This window comes from Hemiscyllium ocellatum, chromosome 1 (genome assembly GCF_020745735.1).
Source record: "Hemiscyllium ocellatum isolate sHemOce1 chromosome 1, sHemOce1.pat.X.cur, whole genome shotgun sequence".
Taxonomy (NCBI): domain Eukaryota; kingdom Metazoa; phylum Chordata; class Chondrichthyes; order Orectolobiformes; family Hemiscylliidae; genus Hemiscyllium; species Hemiscyllium ocellatum.
Genome location: NC_083401.1, coordinates 87,760,768 through 87,788,493, shown reverse-complemented (window position 1 = coordinate 87,788,493; position 27,726 = coordinate 87,760,768). Strand labels below are relative to the sequence as shown.

At 38.8% G+C, this 27,726-nt stretch overlaps 1 protein-coding gene across 1 annotated transcript in view; it reads left to right on the top strand.

The window, feature by feature from the left end:
• The window catches only part of pdgfrl (platelet-derived growth factor receptor-like), a 31,660-nt gene extending 10,764 nt beyond the window's left edge, over positions 1-20,896 (top strand). The window contains exons 4-6 of the mRNA XM_060830529.1: positions 8,059-8,352; positions 14,793-14,932; positions 19,241-20,896. Of these exons, the coding sequence (XP_060686512.1) occupies positions 8,059-8,352; positions 14,793-14,932; positions 19,241-19,429 (623 nt within the window). The 3' untranslated portion in view covers positions 19,430-20,896. The remainder of the gene's footprint in view (positions 1-8,058; positions 8,353-14,792; positions 14,933-19,240) is intronic.
• The last annotated feature ends 6,830 nt before the right edge of the window (positions 20,897-27,726 follow it).

Below are 27,726 nucleotides of genomic sequence, written 5' to 3'. Positions count from 1 at the left end.
AGATAAGCTTATGATGTTGAGATCACTTGCTTTTCTGATTCCATACATTTGAATTCATCTGTCTGCAGTCTTGCTTCATTCATAATCATACCAGAGGTTCAAGATTAAATTACCAGGATATATATGCAATAATTCCCGCAAGCAATAACATACAGACCAGTATAATTCCACTCCATGAAACTCCCAGACCTTACAAGATTTGTTGTCCTCTTTCAGTACTAAAGTCCTTTGTTTATTAAATTTTCTAATTGCCTGTTCAAGAGCAAAGACTCGTGCTGGGAGCACTACAAATAAATCATGTGAGAGAAGCCTATAACATGGTGTGTTGTAATTTCCTATGTGCACTACAGTGTATGAGGCATATGCACTCATAAAAATAAATACTCTATCATCTTCTCTCCCACTACAAATTTCAGTACGAACCTAGGAGGTATTTTGTATCATGTACTCCTTCTTAAGGCTGCATTGATTTATTTTATTTTCGTTTCATGGGATCTCGGCATTACTGCAAAAGTAGCATTTGTTGCCTATTCCTAATTAGAAGCAGAGAAACTAAAAGCAGGAGTAGGCCATGTGGTCCATCCAGCCTTCTCAGCCATTCAGCATGATTATAACTTGTCCCCCATCTCAATGCCATATTCTTGCATTCTCTCAGTACCCTGCCATGCCTTTAATATCTAATAAAAATTACTCTCTTTCTTGAATATAAACTCATCAACCAGGCCTCCACAGCTTTCTGTGATAGCAAATTCCATATTATGACCACCTTTTGAGTAGAGAAATATTTCCTTATCTCAGTCCTAAATAGCCTCCTCAGTATCCTAGTATTCTGACCTTTGGATTTAGTCTCCCCCAACCAAAGGAAACATCCCCCCTGCATCTAATCTGCCTTTTCTTGTTAGCTCGTGACAAGTGATGTTCCACAAGAGTCAGTGTTGGGACCACAACTTTACACTTTATACACTAACGATTTTGATGAAGGAACTGAGAGCATTCTGGCTAAGTTTGCAGACAATATAAAGATAGGTAGAGGGACAGGTAGCATTGAAGAGGTGGGGAGGCTGCGGAAGAATTTGGACAGGTTAGGAGAGTAGGTAAAGAAGTGGCAGATGGAATACAACATGGGAAATTGTGAGGTCATGCACTTTGGTAAAAAGAGTAGAAGCATAGACTATTTTTTAAATAGGGAGAAAATTCAGAAATCTGAAGTACAAAGAGACTTGGGAGCTCTAGACCAGGATTCTTTCAAGGTAAACTTGCAGGTTGAGTCAGTACTTTGGAAGGCAAATGCATTGTTGGCATTTATTTAGAGAGGACTCGAATATAAAAACAGGGATATACTTCTGAGGCTCTAAAAGCCTCTAATCAGATCACATTTAGGGAATTTTACTAAGTTTTGGACCCCATATCTCAGGAAGAATGTACTAGTCCTAGAGCAAGTTCAAAGGAGGTTCACAAGAATGGACCTAGGAATGAAAAACTTAACATATGAAGAACATTTGAGGACTCTGGGCCTGTACTCGATCGATCTTAGAAGGATGAGGGGAGATCTAATTGAAACTTACAGAATACTGAATGGCCCAGACAGAGTGGATGTTGGTAAGATGTTTACATTGGTAGGAGAGACTAGGACCCGAGGGCACAGCCTTAGAGCAAAGGAAAGACATTTTAGAACGGAGATAAGGAGAAATATCTTCAGCCAGAGAATGGTGAATCTATGGAATTCACTGCCACAGAAGGCTGTGGAGGCCAGGTCACTGAGTATATTTGAGATGGAAATAGATATATTCTTGATTGTCAAGGGGATCAAGGGTTATGGGGTGAAAGCAGGCGAATGGGGTTGAGAAACTTATCAGCTACGATGTAATGGTGGAGCAGGCCAGGTGGGCTGTTTGGCCTAATTTCTGTTCCTATGTCTCATGGTCTTATGGTCTTGAATTTTGTGTATTTCAATCAGATTCATTCTCATTATTCTAAACTTTAGTGAACATAGGCCTAGTTGAACCAACCTCTTCTCATATGACAGTTCTGCATTCTTGGTAAAATAATGACTTTCTTAAATTCTTCCCTCTCACTAGACCGTTGGTTCCCTAACATTTCTAGGCAATTATTTGGGCCCTCTTTTGTGATGACAAGATCAAAATATGTACTCCATTCTTCTGCCATTTCTTTGTTCCCCATTATATATTTTTTTCATTTTTGACTATAACCAACCTATATTTTTTTTCAGTAATCTTTTTCTCTTTACGTATTTCTGAAGCTTTTACAGTCAGGTTTTTTTGTTTCCTGCATGTGCTATCATATGTTATTTTCCCTTAATGAACAATCTTTATTGTCCTCACTTGATGCATTCTACAGTGCTCCCAATCCTCAGATCTGCTACTTTTTCGAACAACTTTTTTCATGTGCTCTTTGGATCCTTTGTAATTATATCTTCTGTAACCTATGGCTGAGCAACATTTCCTGTTTTATATTTGCCCTTAATAAGGTTGTGGTGAGCCAAAACCTTGGATTACAGAAGTTCATATGGCATAGTGATGAAGGGTTGTTTTCTTGGATTGGAGGCCTGTGACCAACACTGTGCCACAAGGATTGGGTTCACTGCTTTTTGTCATTTATATAAATAATTTGAAAGTGAATACAGGAGGAATTATTAGCAAGTTTGCAGATGACACCAAAATTGGTGATGTAGTGGACAGTGAAGAAGGCTATTTCTGAGCGCAACAGGACCTTAATCAGATGGGCAAATGGGCCTTGGAGTGGCAGATGTAGTTTCATTTAGATAAATGTGAGGTGCTGCATTTTGGAAAGGCAAATCAAGGCAGGGTTCAGTGAAGCATTGCTGAACAAAGAGACCTTGAGGTGCGGGTTCATAGTTCCTTATAGGTGGTGTTACAGGTAAAGAGGGTAGTGAAGAAAGCTTTGAATACACATGCCTTTATTGGTCAGTTTATTGAGTATAGAAGTTGGAATGTTATATTGTGGCTGTACAGGACTTTGGTTAGGCCACTTTTGGAATACTCCATTCAATTCTGATCTCCCTGATATTGAAAAGATATTGTTAAAGGGTGCAGAAATGATTGACAAGAATGTTGCCAGAGTTGGAGGATTTAAGCAATAGGGAGAGGTTGAATAGGCTGGGGCTGTTTTCTTGCAGCATCAGAAGCTGAGGGATGATGTTATAAAAATTTATAAAATCATGAGGGACATAGATAGATCGTCTTTTTTCCCAGGGTAGGGGGGTCCAGAACTAGAAGGCATTGGTTTAAGGTGAGAGGGGAAAGATTGAAAAAGGACCTAAGGGGCAATGTTTTCATACAGATGGTGATGCATGTATGGAATGAGCTGCCGGAGGAAGTGGTAAAGGCTGGTACAATTACAACATCTAGAAGGTATCTGGATGGGTATATGAATAGGAAGGGTTTAGAGAGATATAGGCCAAGTGCTGGCAAATGGGTCTAGATTAATTTAGGATAGCTGGTCAGCATGGATGAGTTGGACTGAAGGTTCTGTTTTCATGCTGTACATCTCTATGACTCTCTGAGTTCCAGGATTTTAATCCTGTGAGATTAAATGAATGCCAATAAATTTTCAAATCAGGATAGTGAAGAGGAAATTGCTGGAGATGCTGTTAACACTGAATTCCTAGCCTCAAAATCCACTCAAAATCGATGTATTTTTATGCCTGGTTGAGCTTGATTTCCGGCTTGTAGTAATTCTACCCCCCACCCAATCACTTGCGAATGATTTTAGTAGTGTGGGATTCAGCAATGATAATCCCATTGAATATTAAGATGAATCAACTAGAGTTTCTCTTACCAACATGGTTCTTGTGCTAATTAGATTAGATTAGATTACTTACAGATTACTTTAGAATGATGCTTGTCAGTCCTTCTTCTCTGGATGTTTTCACTGTTTTGTGAAAAGTACAGGGTCTCTGGTTCACACTTACAAAACATTACAGACTTACTAATTAAAAGTCACAACTTGTAGCAATTGCTGAAGGGAAAACAAATTGGTTTTCTTCAAGTTTAAAGTAGCCTTTATTGCAGAAAACAAAGAGACCTCTGAAAGCTACAGTGTTGTTCACAGCCTCAAGCTGTTCAACTATCTGATACCCAATCCTATTATTGTTGGCAGGCAGATGTCTTTATTGTTGATAAGTGGTCACCAGACCTTAGACCATTCTGTCATTTGTAGTCAACCAAAACTTAATTTCTACACAACCCTTCAGTTTCAGCAACTCTGTAAACTATACTCAGACACTACGTAACACTATAGGTTAGGTTCCTTGCTTTAAAATCATGCAGCAATCCTCCAGCAATCTTTGGTTTTAAAATAGTTCTTTTGCCATTAAAAATAGAGAAAAATAAGAAGACATGATATTTACAGCAAACAGTGCATGGGATAATACCCAAACAGCCTGCTGCTGTTCTTCAAAGATATTGAAATGGCACTGCACAAAGGAATTTCTCCCCATATGTTCCATTTCTCTTTGACTTTTTTCCTCGAAAGTTAAATAAAATTCAGTGCAGAATGAGATTAGATTTTCTTATGTATCGAATATATATATTGATGGCAAGCAAGATCAGCATTTTCTGCCTATCCTTAGTTGCGCATGGGCTCAAATAAATTGCTAGGCCACCTTACAGGGCAGTTAAGAGTCAACCATATAGCCGTGGGTTTTGGAGTCCTATGTAAGCCAGATCAGCTCAAGGTGACAAATTTCCTTCCATAAAGGACATTAGCGAACAAGATGAGTTTTTAAAGCAATTGCAATTGGTTATATGGTCACTAGTTTCTAATTCCAGATGTTATTGAATTCGAATTTCACTATCTGTCATAGCATGATTTGAACTCATGTCCCAGAAACACATCCACTTAATGACTTGATTGCCATACCCGTCAGCTATCTGTGTTCTGGGTTTACTGCCCACTTATCTTCCCTTTATCACTCCCTTCATGTATGTCTCCCAACCAATATTTCTAAGCACTTCTTTGACTCAGCCATTGCACACAGCCATGCTGCTCCTATCATTTCAATTACAAATAAATTCATTTCTGATCACTTCCTTATATCACATTCCACCTGCATCTCTCTTCTCTATTTCAAGTTTACTTCCTTCTGTGTTTTCCTGTGGGAAAAATAACTGTCTCTCAATTCACTTACAACAATATGGCCAAAAGTCCAACAGTCTGGCCTGTGACATTCCAATCACCATTTCTTCATTTACTCAACCACGCCCTTACCTTCCCTTTAGATGTTCTCAACAAAGAGAATAAGTTCAAACCTTGCACATTTTTTCAATTATTTGTGTCCTTTGCGAACCTATAGGTTGCAGTTGCTTTCTTCATGGCAATGCCTTGGCTAACCAATCAGATCTCCTTATGCCTGTAGTATAAATTGTTGCGATCATTTGAAATTTGGCATTTTTGCACTTGTCCTGTTATGTGTAATTCAAAAGCTTCAGCATTCTGTCTCTCTTTACTGAAATGTTCTGTACTACCATTCCGATCATTCCTTTTTTTTGCTTCTAGATATTATTCTATTGTCTCCTGTAGTAAGAATTCCATAAATTTTCCTATCCTTGGTGTTAAACAGATTACTCTATACTTTCCTGTGTGCGTTTCTCCCGCACTTCTTAAATATAAGGATTGCATTAACTATCAACCAGCTTTCTCGTTCAACATACTACATTTTTTAAATTAACAATTAAGTACGTGTAGTCAAGCCAAGGGAGAACAATAATGGGCCCTAGTGCCCCTCCTGTTTCTGAAACCAAACCACATCGTTTGGATGCCCTGAATTGGGAACCATAGTCATGGTGGAGACTCCTTCACTAATGTCAAAGTGGGGTTAACTACTTTTGTATTGGATTAACTAAACTTGTTGTTTTTATGCTGTCCATTTGAGGTCAGGTTTGATGATATATTTTACAACCATGGTTTTGTCAGGCAATCATAGAACTTAGTCATTCATATTGCACTCATCAACATTTACAGCCCATTCAGCCTATGTGTTTATGTCAGTCAGCAAAGATCTGACTACTCTAATCCATTTCCAGTTTTCGTCCCATACCTCTGGAGTGTAAACCAAAGCAAGTGGACATTTAAATACTCCATAAATGCTACAAGAGTTTCTGACACAACCATCCTTTCAGTCAGTGCGCTCCAGATCCCACCACCCTTTAGAATTTCCCATCAACTCCTCTTAGCCTTCAACCTCTTACCTACCCCATCAACAATTATTGACTGCTCAACTAATGAAAACATGCCTTCCTATCCATCTTATCAGTGTCCCTCATAATCTTATACACTTCAATCAGGTCCCTTTTCAACCTTGGCTGCTTCTAGGAAACCAGTCTTAGCCTATCTAAACCCAATATATATCTCAAATCTACCAGCCTGGACAGCACATTGGTAAATCTGCTCTGCACTGTCTCTAGTGCAATTACATTCTTCGTATAATGTGGCAGTAGAACTGCATGCTATGTGGTGGCCTGACCAGCATTTTATACAGTCCCACATACTTCCTTGCTACTGTGTTCTATGCTAATAAAAGCAAATTTTGGATTAGTGGTGCTGGAAGAGCACAACAGTTTAGGTAGCATCCGAGGAGCAGCGAAATCGATGTTTCGGGCAAAAGCCCTTCATCAGGAATAAAGACAGAGAGCCTGAAGCGTGGAGAGATAAGCTAGATGAGGGTGGGGTGGGGAGAAAGTAGCATGGAGTACAATAGGTGAGTGGGGGAGGGGATGAAGGTGATAGGTCAGGGAGGAGGGTGGATTGGAAAGGTGGAAAAGAAGATAGGCAGGTAGGACAAGTCATGGGGACAGTGCTGAGCTGGAAGTTTGGAACTAGGGTGAGGTGGGGGAAGGGGAAATGAGGAAGCTGTTGAAGTCCACATTGATGCCCTGGGGTTGAAGTGTTCCGAGGCGGAAGATGAGGTGTTCTTCCTCCAGGCATCCGGTGGTGAGGGACTTCATCGCCGCTCCCTCTTATCCACTTCCCCATTACCTTCAGAGGTCTGCAAATATATATATATATAATTGTCTCTCCGATTTTCAGGGTTTTACTATTCTTAGTGTAATCCCTAGTTTTTGTTAGCTAGCCCCAAGTGCATTACCTGTGCACTGAAAACAGCACATGGAAATGTGGAGGGTTAGCATCTGCACAGTAGAGAGATGACAGCCTAGGCTAATATAGATCACATCACCCAGAGTGACCCTGATTGTCAGGCTAAATGACCACTTGAATTTAGGCTCTTAAGAATCTGAACTTAAGAATGGCACTTATCCCAAGAACGCAGCACCCATCATGCACTCATTTGTGCCCTAGTGCTGAGCACCATTTTCACCCCATTCTCCCAGGCCTTGTTTGTAATAATGTCTCTGCTATCTCTTACCTAGATTATCTTAAAATAAGTGGGTACAATTCATACAGACCATCCTTTTTGAGCTTGTTTAGTTTATTCAACACAAGCTCTTATTTTAAATGTACTCTCTTGTAGCTCATGTATTCCATTCAATGTCATGTCAACATGTTCCAACTCACTGGTATTAAGCGAAATGAAATATTTAGTGAATATTTCTACCTTCTTTGTCATTACCTGATATATTGTCTTTAATGATCCTTTTCCATCACAGCCTTCCTTTTTGCTGTTGTTTTAATTGATCTTCCTGTAAAAAGGTTTGAACTATTTTGCTTTATCATCTTCAAATTGAAAATGTAAGTATGATCATTTTATCTAATAAGTGTTTTTCAATTTTACTTCTAGTCAGAAACAGCTTTTGTTTTCCAGTTTTGGATGTATTTATGTTCTTCCAGACTTGTCCTGTTGAGGGCTTCACACATGCTAACCCCTGCTGCATGGGATGTTCAGACCTGTGATCAGTATTTCATAAAGAACCACTTTGTTTATTTCCCTTAAACCTTCCAATTTCAGGATAAAAATAGCCAATTTAAACAGGTGACAGTTTTAGAGCAATTACAACAGGTAAACTAATTGCATGTTTCCCACAAATCAATTTGTTCTTATTTATTATTTGTTTTTTCCAGATGCATCTGAATTATTTGTGCCATCAACCAATTACTTTGATATTATCTACCTTCGGTCTGAAGGACCTTCGGTGATCCCTTGTCGTGTGAGCACACCTTTGGCTAATGTCACACTGCATCGAGAAATCCCTCCTCAAGAGCTTCCTGTTGATGGATCAGTTATTAGTTATGATGCAAAACAAGGATTTGTTATTCATAAACCTAGTCTTAAGCAGAAGGGGGTTGTGTACTGCATGGCAAGACTACAGGGAATTCCACAGATATCAAGCAATTACCTTCTTTTGTACACCGAAGGTAATATTGAATATCCTATTCTAAACAGATAAAGCTTTAATTCAGCTTTTAGTAATTGCTGTTGTGTTCACCTTTATTAAATATATCAACTTAGTTATTATGGATGTGATATATTCCTTTGATGTTTAAAAAACATAGATTCTAAATTTACGATTCTAAGATATTTGTTGCCCTACTCAAATTGAAAGTGTTAAATTCCCTTGTTTTTCTCCATGTGGCACAGAAGAGCAGCTGATATGTTTTTGGAGACTCTGCTCATAACTGATGCCTCAAATAATAGGAGTGAAGGTCAGAGAGTGAGGTGTGCTGTCTTCCACACCTCATTTCCCCATTTGTACTCTGTGAAGTGAACCTCATTACCTGGAGCAGAAGGACTACATTTAAATAACTAACCCCAAGTCTGGTTAAAAATGTACATTTATATTTTTATGTTATTTTCTCTTCTCTTTGTGTGATTATGTTGCATAAGAACAATTAACACTTCCACTTTAGTTAATACAGCCAATTAACTTCATCAAACTTACTTCCATCATCCTTGTGTCTTGGCCTCCTTTATCCTCTCTGCAACCCTTGGGATTATTATTTGCATGATTCTACTTGAACACCTTTTCTCTGTTCATTTCAGTGGGCCTGCACTTATTTGGTTCAACACTTAGCCATCTGATTGTAGACTGAAAAATGTTTCTATTGGTTACTCTTCCCAGTATTACACCAGTTTAATAAGTTTCCACAGTATCTTGTATATTTTAATAAGAGCCTCCTAGTACCCTAAACTCCATCTAATGTAGGCTTAATGTTTTCAACCTTTTTTTATAAATTAACACTTTAATTCCAAGAATGAAACAATTGAACCTTCTCTGAACAGCTTCTAAAATAATTATATCTTTTTAAATATTTTACAGGAATTTTACTTTTTTATATTCTCAGCTAAATTTATCTCATATTTTAATCTTCACTTTTCACTATTGTTTAGCCTTTCTTAATATAATCTTTTCAAACTTCTGACCTGCCACCTGCCAGGACAATCATATGCCTTTTTCTTTAAGTTCGATACTAGCTTTAGCCTTTCTACTTGGCCATGGATGGCAGATCTGTCCCTTGGAATTTTTCATACAGTTGGAATGTATCTCTCCTTTGTATTTTAAAATTTTCCCTTAAATATCTTCAACTGCATCTATATTTAATTATCCTTTAACGTTATTTGCCAATTCACTTTCGATTGCACTGTTCTAACATTGGCCTAATTTAATTTTCAAAAGATAATTTCAGATTCACTCTCCTCACCCTCAAACTGAGTGTAAAATTCAATCAGATTATCATCGCTGTTACCATCACCAAATCCCCCAATATTAACGTCCAGGGTGTTTCCATGACTCGAAACTCAACTGGGCTTGCCATATGAAATAAAGTGGCTACAACAGCAGGTTAGACAGGAAATCTGCAGTGAGTAACTCCCAAATCCTGTCCAGCATCTACAAGACACAATTCAAGAGTGTTTGGAATACTCCCCAGTTGCCTGGATGGGTGCAGCTGCAACAACACCGCAGAAGCTTGACACCATCCAAATTTAGCAGTTCGCTTGACTATCATCACGTCCATAAATCCTTGTTTAGTACCAGCAGTGTGTACTATCCAGAGGATGTACTGCAAAAGTTCTCCTAGGTTCCTTGGATAGCACCTTCCATACCCATGACCACTACCATCTAGAAGGACAAAGACATCAGATAGATGGGAATACCATCACCTGCAGGTTCCTCTCCAAGCCACTCACCATTCTGACTTGGAAATTTATTGCTGTTCCTTCAGTTTGTAGAAATACAAAACAGTGACTGTTAATTTACAACAAATCTGAACAATATCCATCAGATGTTCTTTTTATGAAGTGATTAATAATCTTGATATATTCCTTTAAATTGTAACCATGGAACCTTTTGATCCCTATGGTTTTAGAATTGATGCTGAAATTGGCTAACATGATTGTGATGATATATTGATCAGTTAGGAGAAGTTGCTAAATTAAGGAATAGTAATCCCATCTCAATTTGGTTGGACATTAATAACTATAAAGCCAGTTAATAGTCAGACATAATTTCATTAGATATTACAGATTTGTTGACCTTTTAACTGGGCAATGTATTCTTTCTGCATTGTGTATTAGCTATTTATTACTTGAATGTTTCAAATGAATGTGAAGAGGCAAAAAGAGCCTACGAAGCAATGTGGATAGCCTAAATGATGAGGCAACAATGTGGCAAATAAAGTATGAAATTATCCATTTTGGCAGAAAGAATAAAAAAGCATATTACCTAAATGGTAAGAAGTTGCAGAGCTTGGAAGTTCCGAGAGTTCTGTGTGTCCTCGTGCATGAATCACAGAAGGCTAGTATGCAGGTGCAGCAAGTAATCTGAATGTTATGTTTTATTGTGAGGGGAATTGAATGTAAGATTAGGAAGATTATCCTTCAGTTATGTAGGGTACTGGTCAGACTACAATGGTCACCAAACCTACAGAATTATGTTAATATATTGGAAACATTTCACTAGATTAATGCTTGGAATGAGTGGGTTTACTTTGAAGAAGGGTTAGACAGGCCAAGCCTGTGTCCTCTGGAGTTTAGAAGAGTCAGAGGTGACTTAATTGAAACATATAAGATCCTGGGGCAGCTTGACCAGATGGATATGGAAAGGATGTTTTCTCTTGTGGGAGAATCCAGAATAGGGTTCAAAATAATGAGGTGCCCATTTAAAGCAGTGATGTGAAGGTGCTGGTGTTGAACTGGGACGGATAAGGTCAGAAGTCACATGACACCAGTTTTTAGTCCAACAGGCTTATGTGAAATCACAAACTTTGAGAGCGCTGCTCCTTCATCAGGTGAAGTGAAGATAAGCACATAGGCTGCAAATGTGTTGCTGGTCAAAGCACAGCAGGCCAGGCAGCATCTCAGGAATAGAGAATTCGACGTTTCGAGCATAAGCCCTTCATCAGGAAACGTCGAATTCTCTATTCCTGAGATGCTGCCTGGCCTGCTGTGCTTTGACCAGCAACACATTTGCAGCTGTGATCTCCAGCATCTGCAGACCTCATTTTTTACATAAGCACATAGGCACACATTTTAAAGGCAGAGAGATCAAAAGATCATACAAATGGTGTGAGTGGAGTGTTGGCAGACTGAATGTAAAGTCTCTGCTGGTGACCAAGTGTCAGACAAGTAACATGTCAACAGCTGAATAACAAGTAAAGGAATGACCTATAATCTGATTAATTGAGGCAGGTAGATACTTACAAAAAAATTAAAGATAAGATGGTGCTGGAGACAAACCAAATGGCTGGAATATACGATAGGTATAAGAGTTGCGTGCTGAGGGTCTGACCAAAGTAACAAAACTGTACAAACTAATTAAGGTAGAGAGATCATAACAAGTAAGGACAGTAAGGAAGATTTAACAGATACAGAATGGTATGACATGTAACGCAACATGTACCCATTGAGGCTATGTTCATGGGTATGAAGCTTGGCTATCAGTTTCTGCTCAGTGATTCTGTGTTGTTGTGTATCTCAAAAGTAGGTCGCCTTGAAGGACGCTTACCCGAAGATCGAAGGTCTTTGACCGCTGAAGTGTTCCCCGACTGGGAGGAACATTCCTGTCTGGTGATTTTTGCACTGAGTTCATCCATCTGTTGTCATAGTATCTGTATGGTCTCACCAATATACTGTGCCTCGGGGCATCCTTGCCTGCAGTGTATGAGGTAGTAGACAGCGTTAGACGAGTCACATGAGTATCTGCCATCTTTGTGGGGAGGTGATGCTCCCATGAGATGCCTTTCCTCACTTCACCTGACGAAGGAGCAGTTCTCTGAAACCATGTGATTTCAAATAAAGCTGTTGCCCTAAAACTTGGTGTCGTGTGACTCCTGACATTTAAAGCAGAGATTGAGTATTTTTTTAATCTCGGAGGATTAAGGTTCTTTGGAATTCCCTTCACCAAAAGGCAGTGGATGCAGAATTTTCAAATATTTTTAAGGCAGATGTGGATGGATTCTTCATTTGATGGAGGAACATCAGGCATATGTAGGAACATAGAGGTGAAGTTAAAATCAGATCAACCAACATCTTATTGAATGGTGGACCAGACTTGAAGGGCCGAGTGGCCTACTCATGTTCCTTTTTCGTATGTTTAGTTCACTCTGTGATCCTCAGGTAAGATTCAACCTTTGTGGTACCTACTGAAGACAGAACACAACATAAATCATGCATTCAGTTTGTAGGTATATAACTAAGTTTTGAGTCATTATAGACCTGGGACTTGAATTTCAATATAAATTCATGTATAAGTAGTATAACTATTATGTAATAGCAGAAACTTGAAGTTGTGATACTGCTTTGTTTTAAATTATGTAGATTGTTGATCCGTTCAAATAAAGAGAATCATCTCTTTTAAAGAATGAGATATGAGTAAGTTACATGTTTACTGAACACTGAATCATCAACAAATGAAATTTAACCAATCTGAAATGGTACAGGTTTGCTTGCTCTGATATATAATCTCTTACTGAGCGTGAAATAATTCTGAAGTATCACAAGATCTTTTCCTTTGAATCAGACCCAATGTTTACTTAATCAGAAGCTTTAAAAGCTCCAGTACTCCACTATCAAAGAGATATTAATGTTGAAGAATCTTAGTTTTCATTCACAATGACCAGTGGAGTGCCACAAGGATTGGTATTGGGTCCATTAATTTTCATCATTTATATAAATGCTTTTGGTGTGACTATAAGAGATATAGTTAGTAAGTTTGCAGATGACACCAAGATTGGAGATGTAGTAGACAGTGAAGAAGGTGACCTCAGATTACAACGGGATCTTGATCAGATGGGCCATTGGACTTAGGAGTGACAGATGGAGTTTAATTTAGATAAATGCAAGGTGCAGCATTTTGGGAAAGCAAATCTTAGTAGGACTTATACACTTAATGGTAAGGTCCTAGAAAGTGTTGCTGAGCAAAGAGAACTTCAAAGAGGTTCATAGCTCCTTGAAAGTAGAGTTACAGGAGCTGGGAGGTCATGTTGCGGCTGCACAGGACATTGGTTAGGCCACTTTTGGAATATTGCATGCAATTCTGGTCTCCTTCCAACTGGAAAAATTTTGTGAAACTTGAAAGGGTTCAGAAAAGATTTACAACAATGTTGCCAGAGTTGGACGATTTGAGCTATAGGGAGAGGTTGAATAGGCTGTGGCTGTTTTTCCTGGAGTTTGGAGGCTGAGGGGTGACCTTGTAGAGGTTCAAAAAATCATGAGGAGCATGGATAGGATAAATAGAAAAAGTCTTTTCCCCGGGGTGGGGGTGTCCAGAACTGGAGGGTGTAAATTTACAGTGACAGGAGAAAGATATAAAAGGGACCTAAGGGGCAACTTTTTCATGCAGAGGGTGGTACGTGTATGGAATGAGCTGCCAGAGGAAGTGATGGAGGCTAGTATAATTGCAACATTTAAAAAGCACCTGGATGGGTATATGAATAGGAAGGGTTTGGAGGGATATGGGCTAGATACTGGAAAGTGAGATTAGATTGGGTTAGGATAACTGGTCGGCATGGATGAGTTGTACCGAAGGGTCTGTTTCTGTGCTGTATATTTCTATGACTCTATTTCTAGTGATACCACCTTTTTCTCAGTTACATTGTGATCAGAGAAATCAGGACTGAATTGAATAATTGGTGAAGTTGTGCTTGGAGCATTGTTACATTTATTCTCAATGATCCTTTACATGCACTTATAATGGCAGACATTATAAAACATTGTTCAGTGGTGAAATTGATTCATACCTGATATTATGAAACAACAAGCCTATAATGTTGGCTATTATAATTATATTATAATTAGCTATTATAAATAGCTTGTATACCTGTGTTAGGAATTGAAAAAAAATGCAAGCAGAAGCCCTTTCAGTGATTATTAAGTAGAAACCACAATGCAAAGTGTGTATTTTGGAAACATATCAGAGTTATCAAGACACTACCTTCACCCACTATGGTAGAAGATCATATCAGCATTCATGGCTTAAGCTCAGGCATGAAACAATTATTTGGCTACAGTACCATAGAGCTTCCAGTAAATGTAACATTACATCCAAATTTGAATCAAAGTCTCTCGGTGAAAGGTACGCAAGAGAAAAACATTCAAAATAATTTCCAAGAGCAACAATTATACTTATGTATTACAAAGTGGTTAATAAGGAATTTTATTTCTGGGCAAATGAGTTTTGCAACGTGCAAACTGTGAATGTTTTTACTTACATTTATTGCAGTGAAACTTTTTTTTTAAACACAGTTATTTTGCCTTTTGAGCTTTACTGATGAATTTATGAGTTTACTTTGTGAAATGTGATTCATGTTTCAGGTAACTTGTCACTAACTGAGTATTGAACTGTGTTACATGTGTGCAGCTTCCAGTGCCTCTCCATCTGCAAGTATTGCAGCTTCATCGAATGCAGTAGCTGGTGGCGATCAGGTTAATGTGACATGTACAGTGGTAGGAGATCCAGATATGCAGGTGAACTTCACTTGGAAATATCCTGGACAGTGGGTAATATGTTTTATTTGTTCTATTTCTAGTTAATTTTATTTATTGTTAAACAGATGTATATACCCAAAAATGGGAGTCAAAGTTCCCGTGCATGTTCCTAAACTGTGATGCAAAGAATGGAAAAGTGATAGGTCAGATCAAAGTATCCTCTTTATAATTAATCTTTTATTACACAGTTTATATTCACATATTAATATGTTGAAGTGTTTGCAGTATATCTGGAGAAATTGAGATTTGAAATATGTTGAAAAACTAAAATCCTTTCGAATAGGTATATTTATTTTACCAGATTTGGGTCTTTGGTGGAATAATGTGAGCTCCAAGCTATATTGAAAATTAATAGTCTTCAGTGAGCTCATAAAAACATATGAATTAGAAGTAGGTCATTCAGCCCCTGAAAACTGTTGTACTCCTGTTACTATGTTCCCTTGTTTTTTTTTTAAACAATGAGCCCTGCTTCCAGATTCTCCCATAAGAGGAAAAGTGCTGTCCACATCAACCCTGTCAATCCCTCAGGATCTTAATTCTTTCAATCAAGTCAACTCTTACTCTTCTAAACTCCAGTGGATTCAATCCTAGCCTGTCCAAACTTTGCTAATAAAATAATCTGCCTGACAAATCTTCTCTGAATTACTTCCAATATATTTACAATCTGCCTTATAAAAGTTAAAAATCACACAACACCAGGTTATAGTCCAACAGGTTTATTTGGAAGTACTAGCTTTCAGAGCACTGCTCCTTCGTCAGGTAGCTAGTGATGAAGGATCAGAGCTCTAAAAGCTTATACTTTCAAATAAACCTGTTGGATTATAATCTAGTGTTGTGTAACTTTTAACTTTGTCCAACTCAGTCCAACACCAGCATCTCCACATTTTAAAAAAGATGGCTAACTCAGTAAGCAGTACTCCAGATGCAGTCTCACTGGTGTCCTGTATAACTGAGACATAAACCTCCCAATTTCTGTATTCAAGTCATCTTGGAAGAAATGAGAACACTGTTGTAACTGTTCTAATTACTTGCTACATCTGTACACTTATATTTTCTGATTTTAAGCACTAGGACACCCCGATCTCTCAGTATCTCAGAGCTATGCAATCTCTCACCTTTTAAATCATATTCTACGATTTTATCCAGAATGGACAACTTCACTTTTTTTTTACATTAAGCTCCCTTTATCGCATCTGTGTCCACTCGCTTAGCCAAACTGTCTCTTATACCCTCTTCACAACTTACTTGCCAATCAAAAAAATTGGTATCATGTTTTCTGCACCTTCATCCTTGTGACACACCAGTCATCACACCTTGCCAACCTGTTTGCTAGCCAACCATCTATTCATGTCAACAAGCTCCACCTTTTATTTTCCACGATAACTTGTGATGTAGCATCTTAAAAAACGTTATCTGGAAATGTAAGAACAGTATATTTCTTGGTTCCCTTTTATCCATAGCAGATCCCCAACTAATTGGTCAAACATAATGTCCCTTTCACAAAACCATGTTGACTCTGCCTGAATACATTGAACTTATCCAAGGTTTCTCCTCTAATTTATTTGAATATTTTCCCTATTATGGATGTTAAGTTTATAGTTTTGTGATTGATTCTCCTTCTCTTTTGAATGAAGTAGTTAACTTCCTTCAATCCATTGGAATTGTGCCCAAATCAAGTGAGTTTTCGAAAATTAAAACCAATGCATCAACTATCTCACTAGCACCTTCTTTTGAAGTTCTTTCAAAATATTTTTAAAAATCCAGCATCCAACATGTATGGGTCAACACACACGTTCAACTTGCTGCAATTAATATGTCATGACCAGTACTTAATGTTTAAAAAAATTGACAAAAAGGAGAAACATTATTTAATAGAAAGATTGAGATGGTGCAGTAGAAACAAAATACATCCAGCAGTACTTCTTAACCTGGAGAAAGGAAGAAGGGCTTATGCCCGAAACGTTGATTCTCCTGCTCCTCGGATGCTGCCTGGCCTGCTGTGTTTTTCCAGCACCACATTTTTCAACTCTGGTACTCCAGCATCTGCAGTCCTCACTTTCTCCTAGTTGATCTTAACCTATTACGAATCCTCTTGCAAGGATGCCTACCTTGAAGAAGCTCTCCTCCTCCCTCTACAAGGATCAACAGAATGTACTTCAACCTGCTTTTCAACAAGCAACAATTGCAACAAGTAATCCTGCTTTCCTTGCTTGTAGAATTCCTCCTGAAGCAGTCACCAAATATGATGAAGGTAAAATACAGTGAATGCTACAAATCTGAAATATAAACAGAAAGTGCTTGAAGTGATCAGGTCAAGCACACTTGTGGAAAAGGAAACAGAATAACATTTCTGATTAATGACTTTTCACGAGAACTATTATGCAATAATACCTATGAACACATTAGGGCTGTAGTACAGACATCACTACAAGGCACCTCCGACCTTCCTGTTGGATTCCTGTACATTCTCTTATTGTTGTGCTGCGTTCTGTCTTCTTGGTTAAATATTCAGCACAAAATAAATCAAATGCAGTAAGAGAAATGAATCATGAGTGAAGGCTAAGCATGTTGTTCACTTGTATATTAACAAGGTACTTTGTTGGCTTAAATAAAACTAGAAAACTATTCAAATAAAAAAACAAAAGAACTGTGGGTGCTGTAAATCAGAAAGCAGAAACTACTGGAAAAGCTCAGCAAGCCTGGCAGCACCTGAGGAGAGAAATCAGAGTTAACGTTTCAGGTCAAGTGACTGTTCCTCAGAACATTATTCACTTTGCTGACCTGCTGATTGACGTTTCCCACTATGGTCCCAATCTGGCTGTCTGCAACATAAACATGGAGAGTGTCCATCTTTTTAAGACAACCCTGGAATGTTTTCTGCAAAGGAATCACAAGATTGAAAATGATGAGCATAAGGAGAAAGTGAGGACTGCAGATACTGGAGATCAGAGGTTAAAATGTGTTGCTGGAAACGTGCAGCAGGTCAGGCAGCATCAAAGGAGCAGGAGAATCGACATTTCAGGCATAAGCCCTTCTTCAGGAATGATGAGCATAAGTTGTTTTCTTCATTGACCAGTGAGATTTGTTAAAATAAGCTTTGCTCATTCAATTATCTGAAGAGGTTAGCATTGAATTTGTGGCATTGCAGTCTACATTTATTCAACAACAGTTTCTCCTGACAGAGGGAGATGGCTGTAATATATCATTTGTTAAAATATAGATTACTACCTTTTTCACCTACATAGCTCAGGAATACTGAAGTCAGTTTTAATTTCCCTTCTAGGTGCAACTGTTGTCATCTCATTCAGTGTAAAAGAGAGGTTGTTTCTGAGATCTGCCTGATTTCTATAGTTCAGTACACAATCATAAATATACATTCTGGTGTTTGTCTCTGGTATAATTAAACCTTTTTAAGTGTCCATTTGTAAAGATAAGTTTCAAATGAAGCAGCGATGTGGTTAACATTGTTTTCACAGCATAGCTGAGTAGCAGTTCACACAGGATGATCTTAAATATGATGCCAAAGGGAGAATACAAAGGGTGAGCAATGATTTATCACGGACAGAAAAAAAGAGTCAGCCTGACAAACATAGATAACTAGATTACTTACTTACAGTGTGGAAACAAGCCCTTCGGCCCAACAGGTCCACACTGACCCTCCGAAGGGCAACCCACCCAGACCCATTCCCCTACATTTACCCCTTCATCTAACACAACGGGCAATTTAGCATGGCCAATTCACCTAACCTGCACATTTTTGGACTGTGGGAGGAAACCGGAGCACCTGGAGAAAATCCATGCAGACACGGGGAGAATGTGCAAACTCCACACGGACAGTTGCCTGGGTCTCTGGCGCTGTGAGGCAGCAGTGCTAACCACTGTGCCACTGTGCCACCCATAAGGAGCAATTGACAGACCTGTTTTACCACAGAATGAAAGATTTATTTCCTTGATGTATCCTAGTGCCTTTCCTTTAAAAGGCTGTTTACAAACCACAAAACTGTGACAGCCGGGAATATAACCCGGGTCAACTGCTTGGAAGGCAGCTATGCTCACCATTATATCATCATCACCCTGAAGGCAACACAAATTGTGACGAACACATCTCACTCCCTAATATTTCTGGTAGCCAGTGAAGGAGCAGCAATAGTAGAGATTTGTGTGTCTATTTAGCTATGAAATGTTACATAGCATTGGAGAATGTAAGTAAAACGAGAAAAAATAATTTTAGGAATTTTCAATGGATTCCTTTCCATTGCATCCATTACGGCTGCTACATTGATGATCAGGAATGATCTAATAATAGGATTACTTCAACAGGATGAAAGGCCGGTGATCCTCACAGAAAAATGGAGATTAATAGATCGGAACAATGGACACACCGTCAGACTATCAAAGAGTATGCTATACATTGATGATATCGAAACCGTTGATGAAGGGGATTACATCTGTATTGCTCGAAATTTAATAGGAGAAACTACAGTGGCTACTCAACTATATTTTTACTAACAGAACACATATTGGGCGATGTTTTCCTCAGACCAGTCAAAACAGCTTGTATCTTCTTTCTTTAATGAAGTTTAACTTTGAGATATAATTTATATTCCTTCATAATGTTACCTAAGTTACTCTACACCAAAGTTTTGCAATTGTAGGTAATCCTAACAATATTTATTCTTGGAAACAGAACAGTTCCTGTAAGAACACAACAAACCTGGTGGTGGGAGTGAGGGTGCAATATTGACATTTTCCCTTTGGGTTGAATATCAGCCCAGACTGAAGAAATTAAGCATTCTTTATCTATTGTTTGTATGTGAAATATACTTGGGTTGTGTCAAACTAGTTATGGGTGCACAAGAGTTAAACCAGCCCTGGTTCAGCAATAGGAGCTGGATGTATGGTATGGGAAACAGTGGAGGTCGTTGGGTGGGGGATGTGGGTAAAATCATAATTTCCAGCTGGTGATTCCTGGCCACAGAATGTTTTGATAATGGCTGAAATGTTGCATCACTTTACGGAGCATTAAAATTTAACATCTGGTATATAAAATTCACAGAATGAAAAGAAACCTCCATTTGTTTTGACTAGTAAACCTTTCAATCATTTACTTAACCTTTGCTGTGTATTCAGACATCAAGGATAGAACACACAGGAAAGAAAAAATTAACTGCACCTCCTCAAGAGCACAATCTAGTGATTAATTCAATAACTTGGGGAAAAATGTGGAAAGAAGATAATTCAATTTCTGAATTATTCAAATTTTAGAATTACAATTTTATGAAATCTGAGTTATAACCAAAATAGAAGTGTATTAATGGTGGATGAATATGTGAAGTAATTCACCATTCTTGGCTGGACACAGTGCTGCCATGCATACATTATTTCATGGTATTTAATACAGTGTCTGGAATTTTTTTTGGCAGAGACATTCTCCTGCTCAATCTGTATTTTCATGATATGTTGCTTTCCTTTGAATTACAGAGCTAGATGATATTTTAAAATGTTTTTTTTAAAAGACCGGTTTGTAGCAAACAAAATTAAGAAATGTTATTTCACAGCTCATTTTGCTGAAGTCCATTATCCTTGGTTCAAAATGTTTAATTAATATAAGAAAAGCCTGAAATAAATAATCAAATAATGATAGGTTTTGCTTTGAGAAATATTAAATGCTAATGATTAGATTTAGTGGTTATCCTGTTAGCATTAACTGTTTACATACAGTACTTGGTTCTGTTCAATGTAGCAACCATGATTTATTTCATTGTGAAGCATATCAAGGATGTTGACAGGAATTCTAATCAACTTGTAATGCAGCATTGTCTAATTTCTGTTGAAATAAAATATATTAGTAAATGTTTAATAAATATGAATAATAATCAAAATTCATTAACTAGCCACCAGTAGATGATATTAACAAATTGCATTATTAAGTGAAAGATTATATTACACATTTGTAATTAAATTTAATATCAAAAACTTGTTTTTTGAAGTTGTTTATTTTTGTCACCTTTGCAGAGGACACGCTTTGTAAAAAAAAGGCTCTGTGTTGAGCTCATTGAAGGGTTTACTCCTGGCATGGCCCACATTGACAGGAGTATGATTTAGCAGGTCAGAGGTCAGCATGCTTGGTTTGAGGTATTCATAATTTTCCAGTCATTTATCCTGAAACAGACTCTGCAAGATTGGAAAGCACACTTGAAAATCAGGGATTGAATTATCTCCCAGCTTCACTGTTTTCCTTATTCTATGACCATTAGATGTAACAATCATGAAATTAGGAATGCTACCAATTTCATAGAAACCCTACAGTGTAGAAAGAGGCCATTCAGCCCATAGAGTCTGAACTGACCCCCACCCAATTCCTGTAACCCCATATTACCATGACTTGCCTACACCTTGCCTGCACATTCCTGAATGCTACAAGACAATGTAGCATGGTCAATCCAGCTAATCTACACATTTTTGGAGCACCCAGAGGAAACCCACACAGACATTGGGAGAACGTGCAAACTCTACAGTCACTCAAGACTGGAATCAAACCCAGGTCCCCACTGCTGTGAGGCAGCAGTGCTAACTGATGAGCGACTGTGTTGCTAAAATTGAATGTGCTAATTTTTAGATTCACAATTCTGATGAACAAACTTTATGTGCTTTCGGATATTTTCTAGTTCAAAAACACTGTATAAATTCAGATCATTGTAGTTGTTGACTCCATACAGATGTTGGAGTTTATAAACATTTCTGGATACTAACAATCCTGCTCTGTCTCACAAATTTCTAATATGGGATCCAGGCAGATTATCCAACCACTGTGGTGGAAATCATTAGCCAGTATGATCCTTCAATTTGCATGCATGTAAATCTTCCAGCCAAAGCCAGAAGACTGGAGTCACAAAATTGTGAAGACATTTGATACTCTGGATCAGGCTTCCGGAATCAATGAGCTGAACACAAACCAAGATGCAAAAATGTGAGCTTCCTGCTGGCTTTAGAATAGGAGTGAAATATTGTTGTCCATATGAATGGGATGCAATGTTGTTAATTATTATATCCATATTCTTTTGTAGGATCATCTGCCCCCTTGTGGCCAACTTGAGCCATGGTACAGAGCTAACAACATTAAAAATTTTCTGTCAGAAACATGAGACTTGTTTCTGACAGAAAATGCACTGAGTGTACGGCTCGGAATTTGTGGGACAGTTGCATCACTTGATCATCATTAAAGCTGCAGGGAACTAGAGAATCAATGAACAAAGCTCAAGATCTGACAATAGCATTATTTGCTGGAAAATGAGCACCACCCCAAAATAGCAATTGGTAAAACTGGGAAAAGATTCAAATACAAACTGTGACAGTTCCCTCGCCCAACTGAGACAGCAGCAATAGCTAATGTGCAGCTCTGAATTAGTTTTATGACCATTTACAAGAATGCAGGAGTGCCAAACTCAACATATCGATGGCTATTCCCACAAACAATTGTGATTTGCTGGTAGCAACAGTGTGAAATCACACTGAAGCATTATCACATAAACATTTGCACCTTAAGCAGTTGAATATTGGGACAGTACTGCTTTTCAAAGTAAAATTTTAACTTTAAGACAACTGATGAAATTCATGATTTGAGCATCTCTATGGGCTACTTCATGATAAATGAACATATGCGTAACTTTAAAATGTTAAAATCTCTCCTTAGCCTACTGGACCCCTTTGAAATTGATCAACTGGATAATGACCAACCAAGTCACTGGTTGCACTAAGATTTGTAAAAAATCACTTCAAATTTTGGAATTAATCTAGCACTTACCATTGGAAAGTTTGAAGCAATAGCCAAAATATTATGCTTGCCAATTTTTAATGACGGTTTAAGATTTTTCAAAAATGCTTTCTTGTAAAGTCAATGTTGCTAGAAAAGTACAGAATTTATTGGTTTTCCTTGGTTGCCTTTGAAGATGGTGATGGTGAGTCTCTACTGCCATTCCAGTTGGAAAAAATACTCCCCACAGTGTTTTAGAGTCATAGAGATGTACAGCATGGAAACAGACCCTTTGGTCCGACCCGTCCATGCTGACCAGATATTCCAACCCAATCTAGTCCCACCTGCCAGCACCCGGCCCATATCCTTCCAAACCCTTCCTGTTCAAATACCCATCCAAATGCCTCTTAAAAGTTGCAATTGTACCTGCCTCCACCACATCCTCTGGCAGCTCAGTCCATACATGTATCACCCTCTGTGTGAAAAAGTTGCCCCGTAGATCTCTTTTATATCTTTCCCCCTCTCACCCTAAATCTATGCCCTCGAGTTCTAGATTCCCTGACCACAGGGAAAAGACTTTGTGTATTTATCCTATCCATGCCCCTCATAATTTTGTAAACCTCTACAAGGTCACCCCGCAACCTCCGATGCTCCATGGAAAATAGCCCCAGCCTGTTCAGCCTCTCCCTATAGCTCAAATTCTCCAATCCTGGCAACATCCTTGTAAATCTTTTCTGAACTCTTTCAAGTTTCACAACATCTTTCTGATAGGAAGACGACCAGAATTGCATGCAATATTCTAACAGTGGCCTAACCAATGTCCTGTACAGCCGCAACATGACCTCCCAACTCCTGTACTCAATACTCTGACCAATAAAGGAAAGCATACCAAACGCCTTCTTCACTATCCTATCCACCTATGATTCCACTTTCAAGGAGCTATGAACCTACACTCCAAGGTTCAGCAACACTCCCTAGGACCTTACCATTAAGTGTATAAGTCCTGCTAAGATATGTTTTCCCAAAATGCAGCACCTCACATTTATCTGAATTAAACTCCATCTGCCACTTCTTAGCCCATTGGCCCATCTGGTCAAGATCCTATTGTAATCTGAGGTAACCCTCTTTGCTGTCCACTACACTTCCAAATTTGGTGTCATCTGCAAACTTACTAACTGTACCTCTTATACTCACATCCAAGTCACTATTCAGCTCACCAGTTCCATATATTTAACCTGGTGATAATGAAGGTGCATGACGCAGAAGAAAACTTGTGTTTGATAGTTTTCCCTTGTCTTTTCAGTTGTGAAAGGTCTGTGCTTCGTAGTTGATACAGATCAACTGCAGTCATGGTATATACAGTGAATATTTAAACAGATGGATGGATGGATGCTAATCAAGATTTGACTTGGAGTATAAGCTCATTCAGTGTAGTTGCAGCTGCACCCGTCATGGCAAGTTTAGAGTAATGCAACACAATCCTGATTTCTGTCTTATAGACATTTTAAATCTTTTGCCCCTCACCTTAAATATGTGCTCCCAATCTTGAAATCCCCCACCAAAGGGAAAAGACACCTGTCATTCACCTTATCTGTATCCTTCATGATTTTAAGAACTTCTGTAAAGGTCACCCCTCAACCTCCTATATTACAGTGAAAAAAGTACCAGACTATCTACCCTCTCCTTATAACTTAAATCTTTCATTCCCGGAAATATCCTGGCAAATTGTTTGAGCCCTGTCTAGCTTAATAATGTTCTTCCTGTAGCAGGGTGAGCAGAAGGAGCCTCACCAATGTCCTGTACAACCTCAATATGACATCCCAACTCCTATACTCAAAGGTCTGAGCAATGAAGGCAAGCATGCTTATCACCTTCTTAACTACTCTGTGATGCAAACTTCAAAAAATTATTTACCTGAACCCCAAGGTCTTCCTGTTCTACAGTACTACTCAAGCCCCAACTTTTAATTGTATAAGTCCTGCCCTCGTTTGTTTTACCGAAATGCAATACTTTGCATTTATCAAATTAAACTCCATCTGCCATTCCTCACCCATTGACCCAATTGATCAAGATCTCTTTGCAATCCTAGACAACCTTCTTCACTGTCCACCACACTGGCAAATTTGTTGTCATTGCAAACTTACTATATTTTCAACCCAATCATTTATATAAATGAGAAACAAAAGCAAGCCCAACACAAATTTCTGTGGAACACCACTAGTAACTGGTCTCCAGTCTGAAAAACACCCATCCACCACCATTCTATCTTATGCCGTTAAGCCAATTTTGTATCCAATTGGCAAGCTCTCCCCGAATCCCATGTCGTATTGTCGTATATGAAGGCAACCTCCAACTAAGTTACATTGATCTAAATCAGAGACAGACATAAAGTTCCACTCTAGATACTACTGCAGTTAGTAATAAAACAAAAGTGAAAAGATACTTTTTCATTTCTTAATGGGTTGCTTGTGAATGGCAAGAACCCAACAACAGCAAAGTGCTTAATAGCAGGGTCCCAAATTACTTAGCAAACTCTGTCTACTCCTTTCTCTGTACAGCAACATTGTTGAGGACTCCAAGCTCATGTTCAAAAAAGTTTTCTGCATTTTTAGTGTTGTTCAGAGTGTTGAGAAAAATTAAATCCTCAAAACGGAAGAACTAAAATTTCTCCTGAAAAAAAAGTTTAAGTACATTTATCATATTGAATTCTGATGACTGGAATTCTAAAAAGCATTGACTTAGTGCCATACAATAACTTTGTGAGAAAGGCTTTAGGTCATGGGGTAAACGAATCAAAGCCAGCTAAGGAATAGGAAACAGAGTGTGATGGTTAATGGCATTTTTCAGACTGGAGGGAAATGTGTCGTGGAGTTCCCAAACAGTCAGTATTGAAACACTTGCTTTTCTTGATGTATAGTGATCAGGATTGTGGTGTGCGCAGGAGTAGAAAAAAAGTGTGTGTGTGTGTGTGTGTGTGTGTGTGTGAGTCATTACTGGTAACAAGACAGTTATGGAGAGCTGTTTAAAAAAAGTGTTCAGGTTCATTGAAGAGTTCAGGAGCACATGTCAGGAGCAGCACCAGGCATTCCTAAAAATAAAGTTGGCAAAAGTGAGGACTGCAGATGCTGGAGATCAAAGTCGAGAGTGTGGTGCTGGAAAAGCACAGGTCAGGCAGTATCAGAGGAGCAAGAGGGTCGACGTTTCAGGCAAAAGCCGTTCATCAGGAATAAAGTGTCAACCTGGTAAGATTTCAAAACTTGTGTGCCAAATGGCAAAACAGCCAGTGATACAGTGTTAAGCAATTCCACAATGAATGCATCAGATTGGAGCTCTGCAGACCAGCTGCATCCAGTTGTTAAAAGCTGGTGGACAACAAAACAACTCATTGGAGGAGGCAGCTCCCTTTCTTAATGGTGGGGGAACCCAATACATCAGCGCAAATAGTAAAACTCAAGGATTCACAACAATTTTCAGCCTGAAATGCCAGGTGTATTATAAATCTCAGCCTCCCCCAGAAGTCCCCAACACCACAGAAACATACAGCCCTTCAAGCCTGTTCTGCCATCCAACTCAGTACCCTGTTCCTGCTTTGTCTCCATATTCTTTAATGTCTTTAGCCTAAAAATCAAATCTAGCTTTTTCTTGAAAACATTCAATGTTGTGACCTCAATCACTTTCTGTGGCAGAGAATGGTACAGACTCTCAATATTCTGGGTGAAGAATTTCCTCCTCAGCTCCGTGCTAAACGGCCTACCGTAGTATCTTTAGATGTTAACCTTGGTTCCAGCACCCCAGTTATAGAGAACATCCTGATAACCCTCTCTAGTCCTGTTAGATACTTTTAGTTTCCTAGGAGATCTGCACCCACCTTCATTGTTCCGAACTCCAGTGAACATAATCCTAACTGATGCAGGCTCTTTTCACACATCATGATTGATTTCCAACACTCCCCATCAGTCTGCTAGCATGGCTACACATTTTTAATTGCTTGTCATTTTAATTCTCTACTCCATACCAACCCTGATCAGTGTTCATGCCTCCCGCTCTTTTGGGCGGCACGGTGGCACAGTGGTTGGGCGGCACGGTGGCACAGTGGTTAGCACTGCTGCCTCACAGCGCCAGGGACCTGGGTTCAATTCCTGCCTCAGGCGACTGACTGTGTGGAGTTTGCACGTTCTCCCCGTGTCTGCGTGGGTTTCCTCCGGGTGCTCCGGTTTCCTCCCACAGTCCAAAGATGTGCGGGTCAGGTGAATTGACCATGCTAAATTGCCCATAGTGTTAGGTAAGGGGTATATGTAGGGGTATGGGTGGGTTGCGCTTCGGCGGGTCGGTGTGGACTTGTTGGGCCGAAGGGCCTGTTTCCACACTGTAAGTCTAATCTAATCTAATCTAAGTCTAATCTAAAAGCACATCACAAATGGAGGGAAATCCTACAGTCAGGCTTTTCACAATCTTCCATACAACCCCTGCCCCATTTTTCTGTACATTTTCTTTTTCTTGTTGAACCACAGCCGTTGAGGATTGATTTCCCGTCGCAACCATCTCTTATGCTCAGCTGCTTGTTGCATTAATATTTACTTTTTGCCTTGCACTGTGGTTCTTTTCTCATTTAATCTATCTGACCCTTTTGTTACCATCTCTACTGTTTTTCTCCCTCAGCAGTTGTTAAAAACTTGTAATAAATTTGATTCTTCCAGTCCTGATCAAAATTCAGCAGTCAGCAAGTGGAAGAGTTGAATAAAACGATAAAGAGTTGGGGAACCTCAGCAGGTCTTACAGCATCCGGAGCAGGAGAAACAGTTAATGGTGAGCCCAGTAGGTCTCCTCTTCTGACCAGGAAGTGTTGGGAAATGGAAATGTTAAAATGTTTTCTCTTTCTCTACAAATGCAAACAGGGTTGCTGACTATGTTGAAAACTTTTTCTCAGGCAATAAATGCTGCATATTTGATATACTTGATAAAGTACATAAGTGAGTGAAGGGGATGTAGTGAACATTTATGTTTGAGAATAGTTCGTTATTATGTAAAGATGCACTGACTCTCACTGTGCACA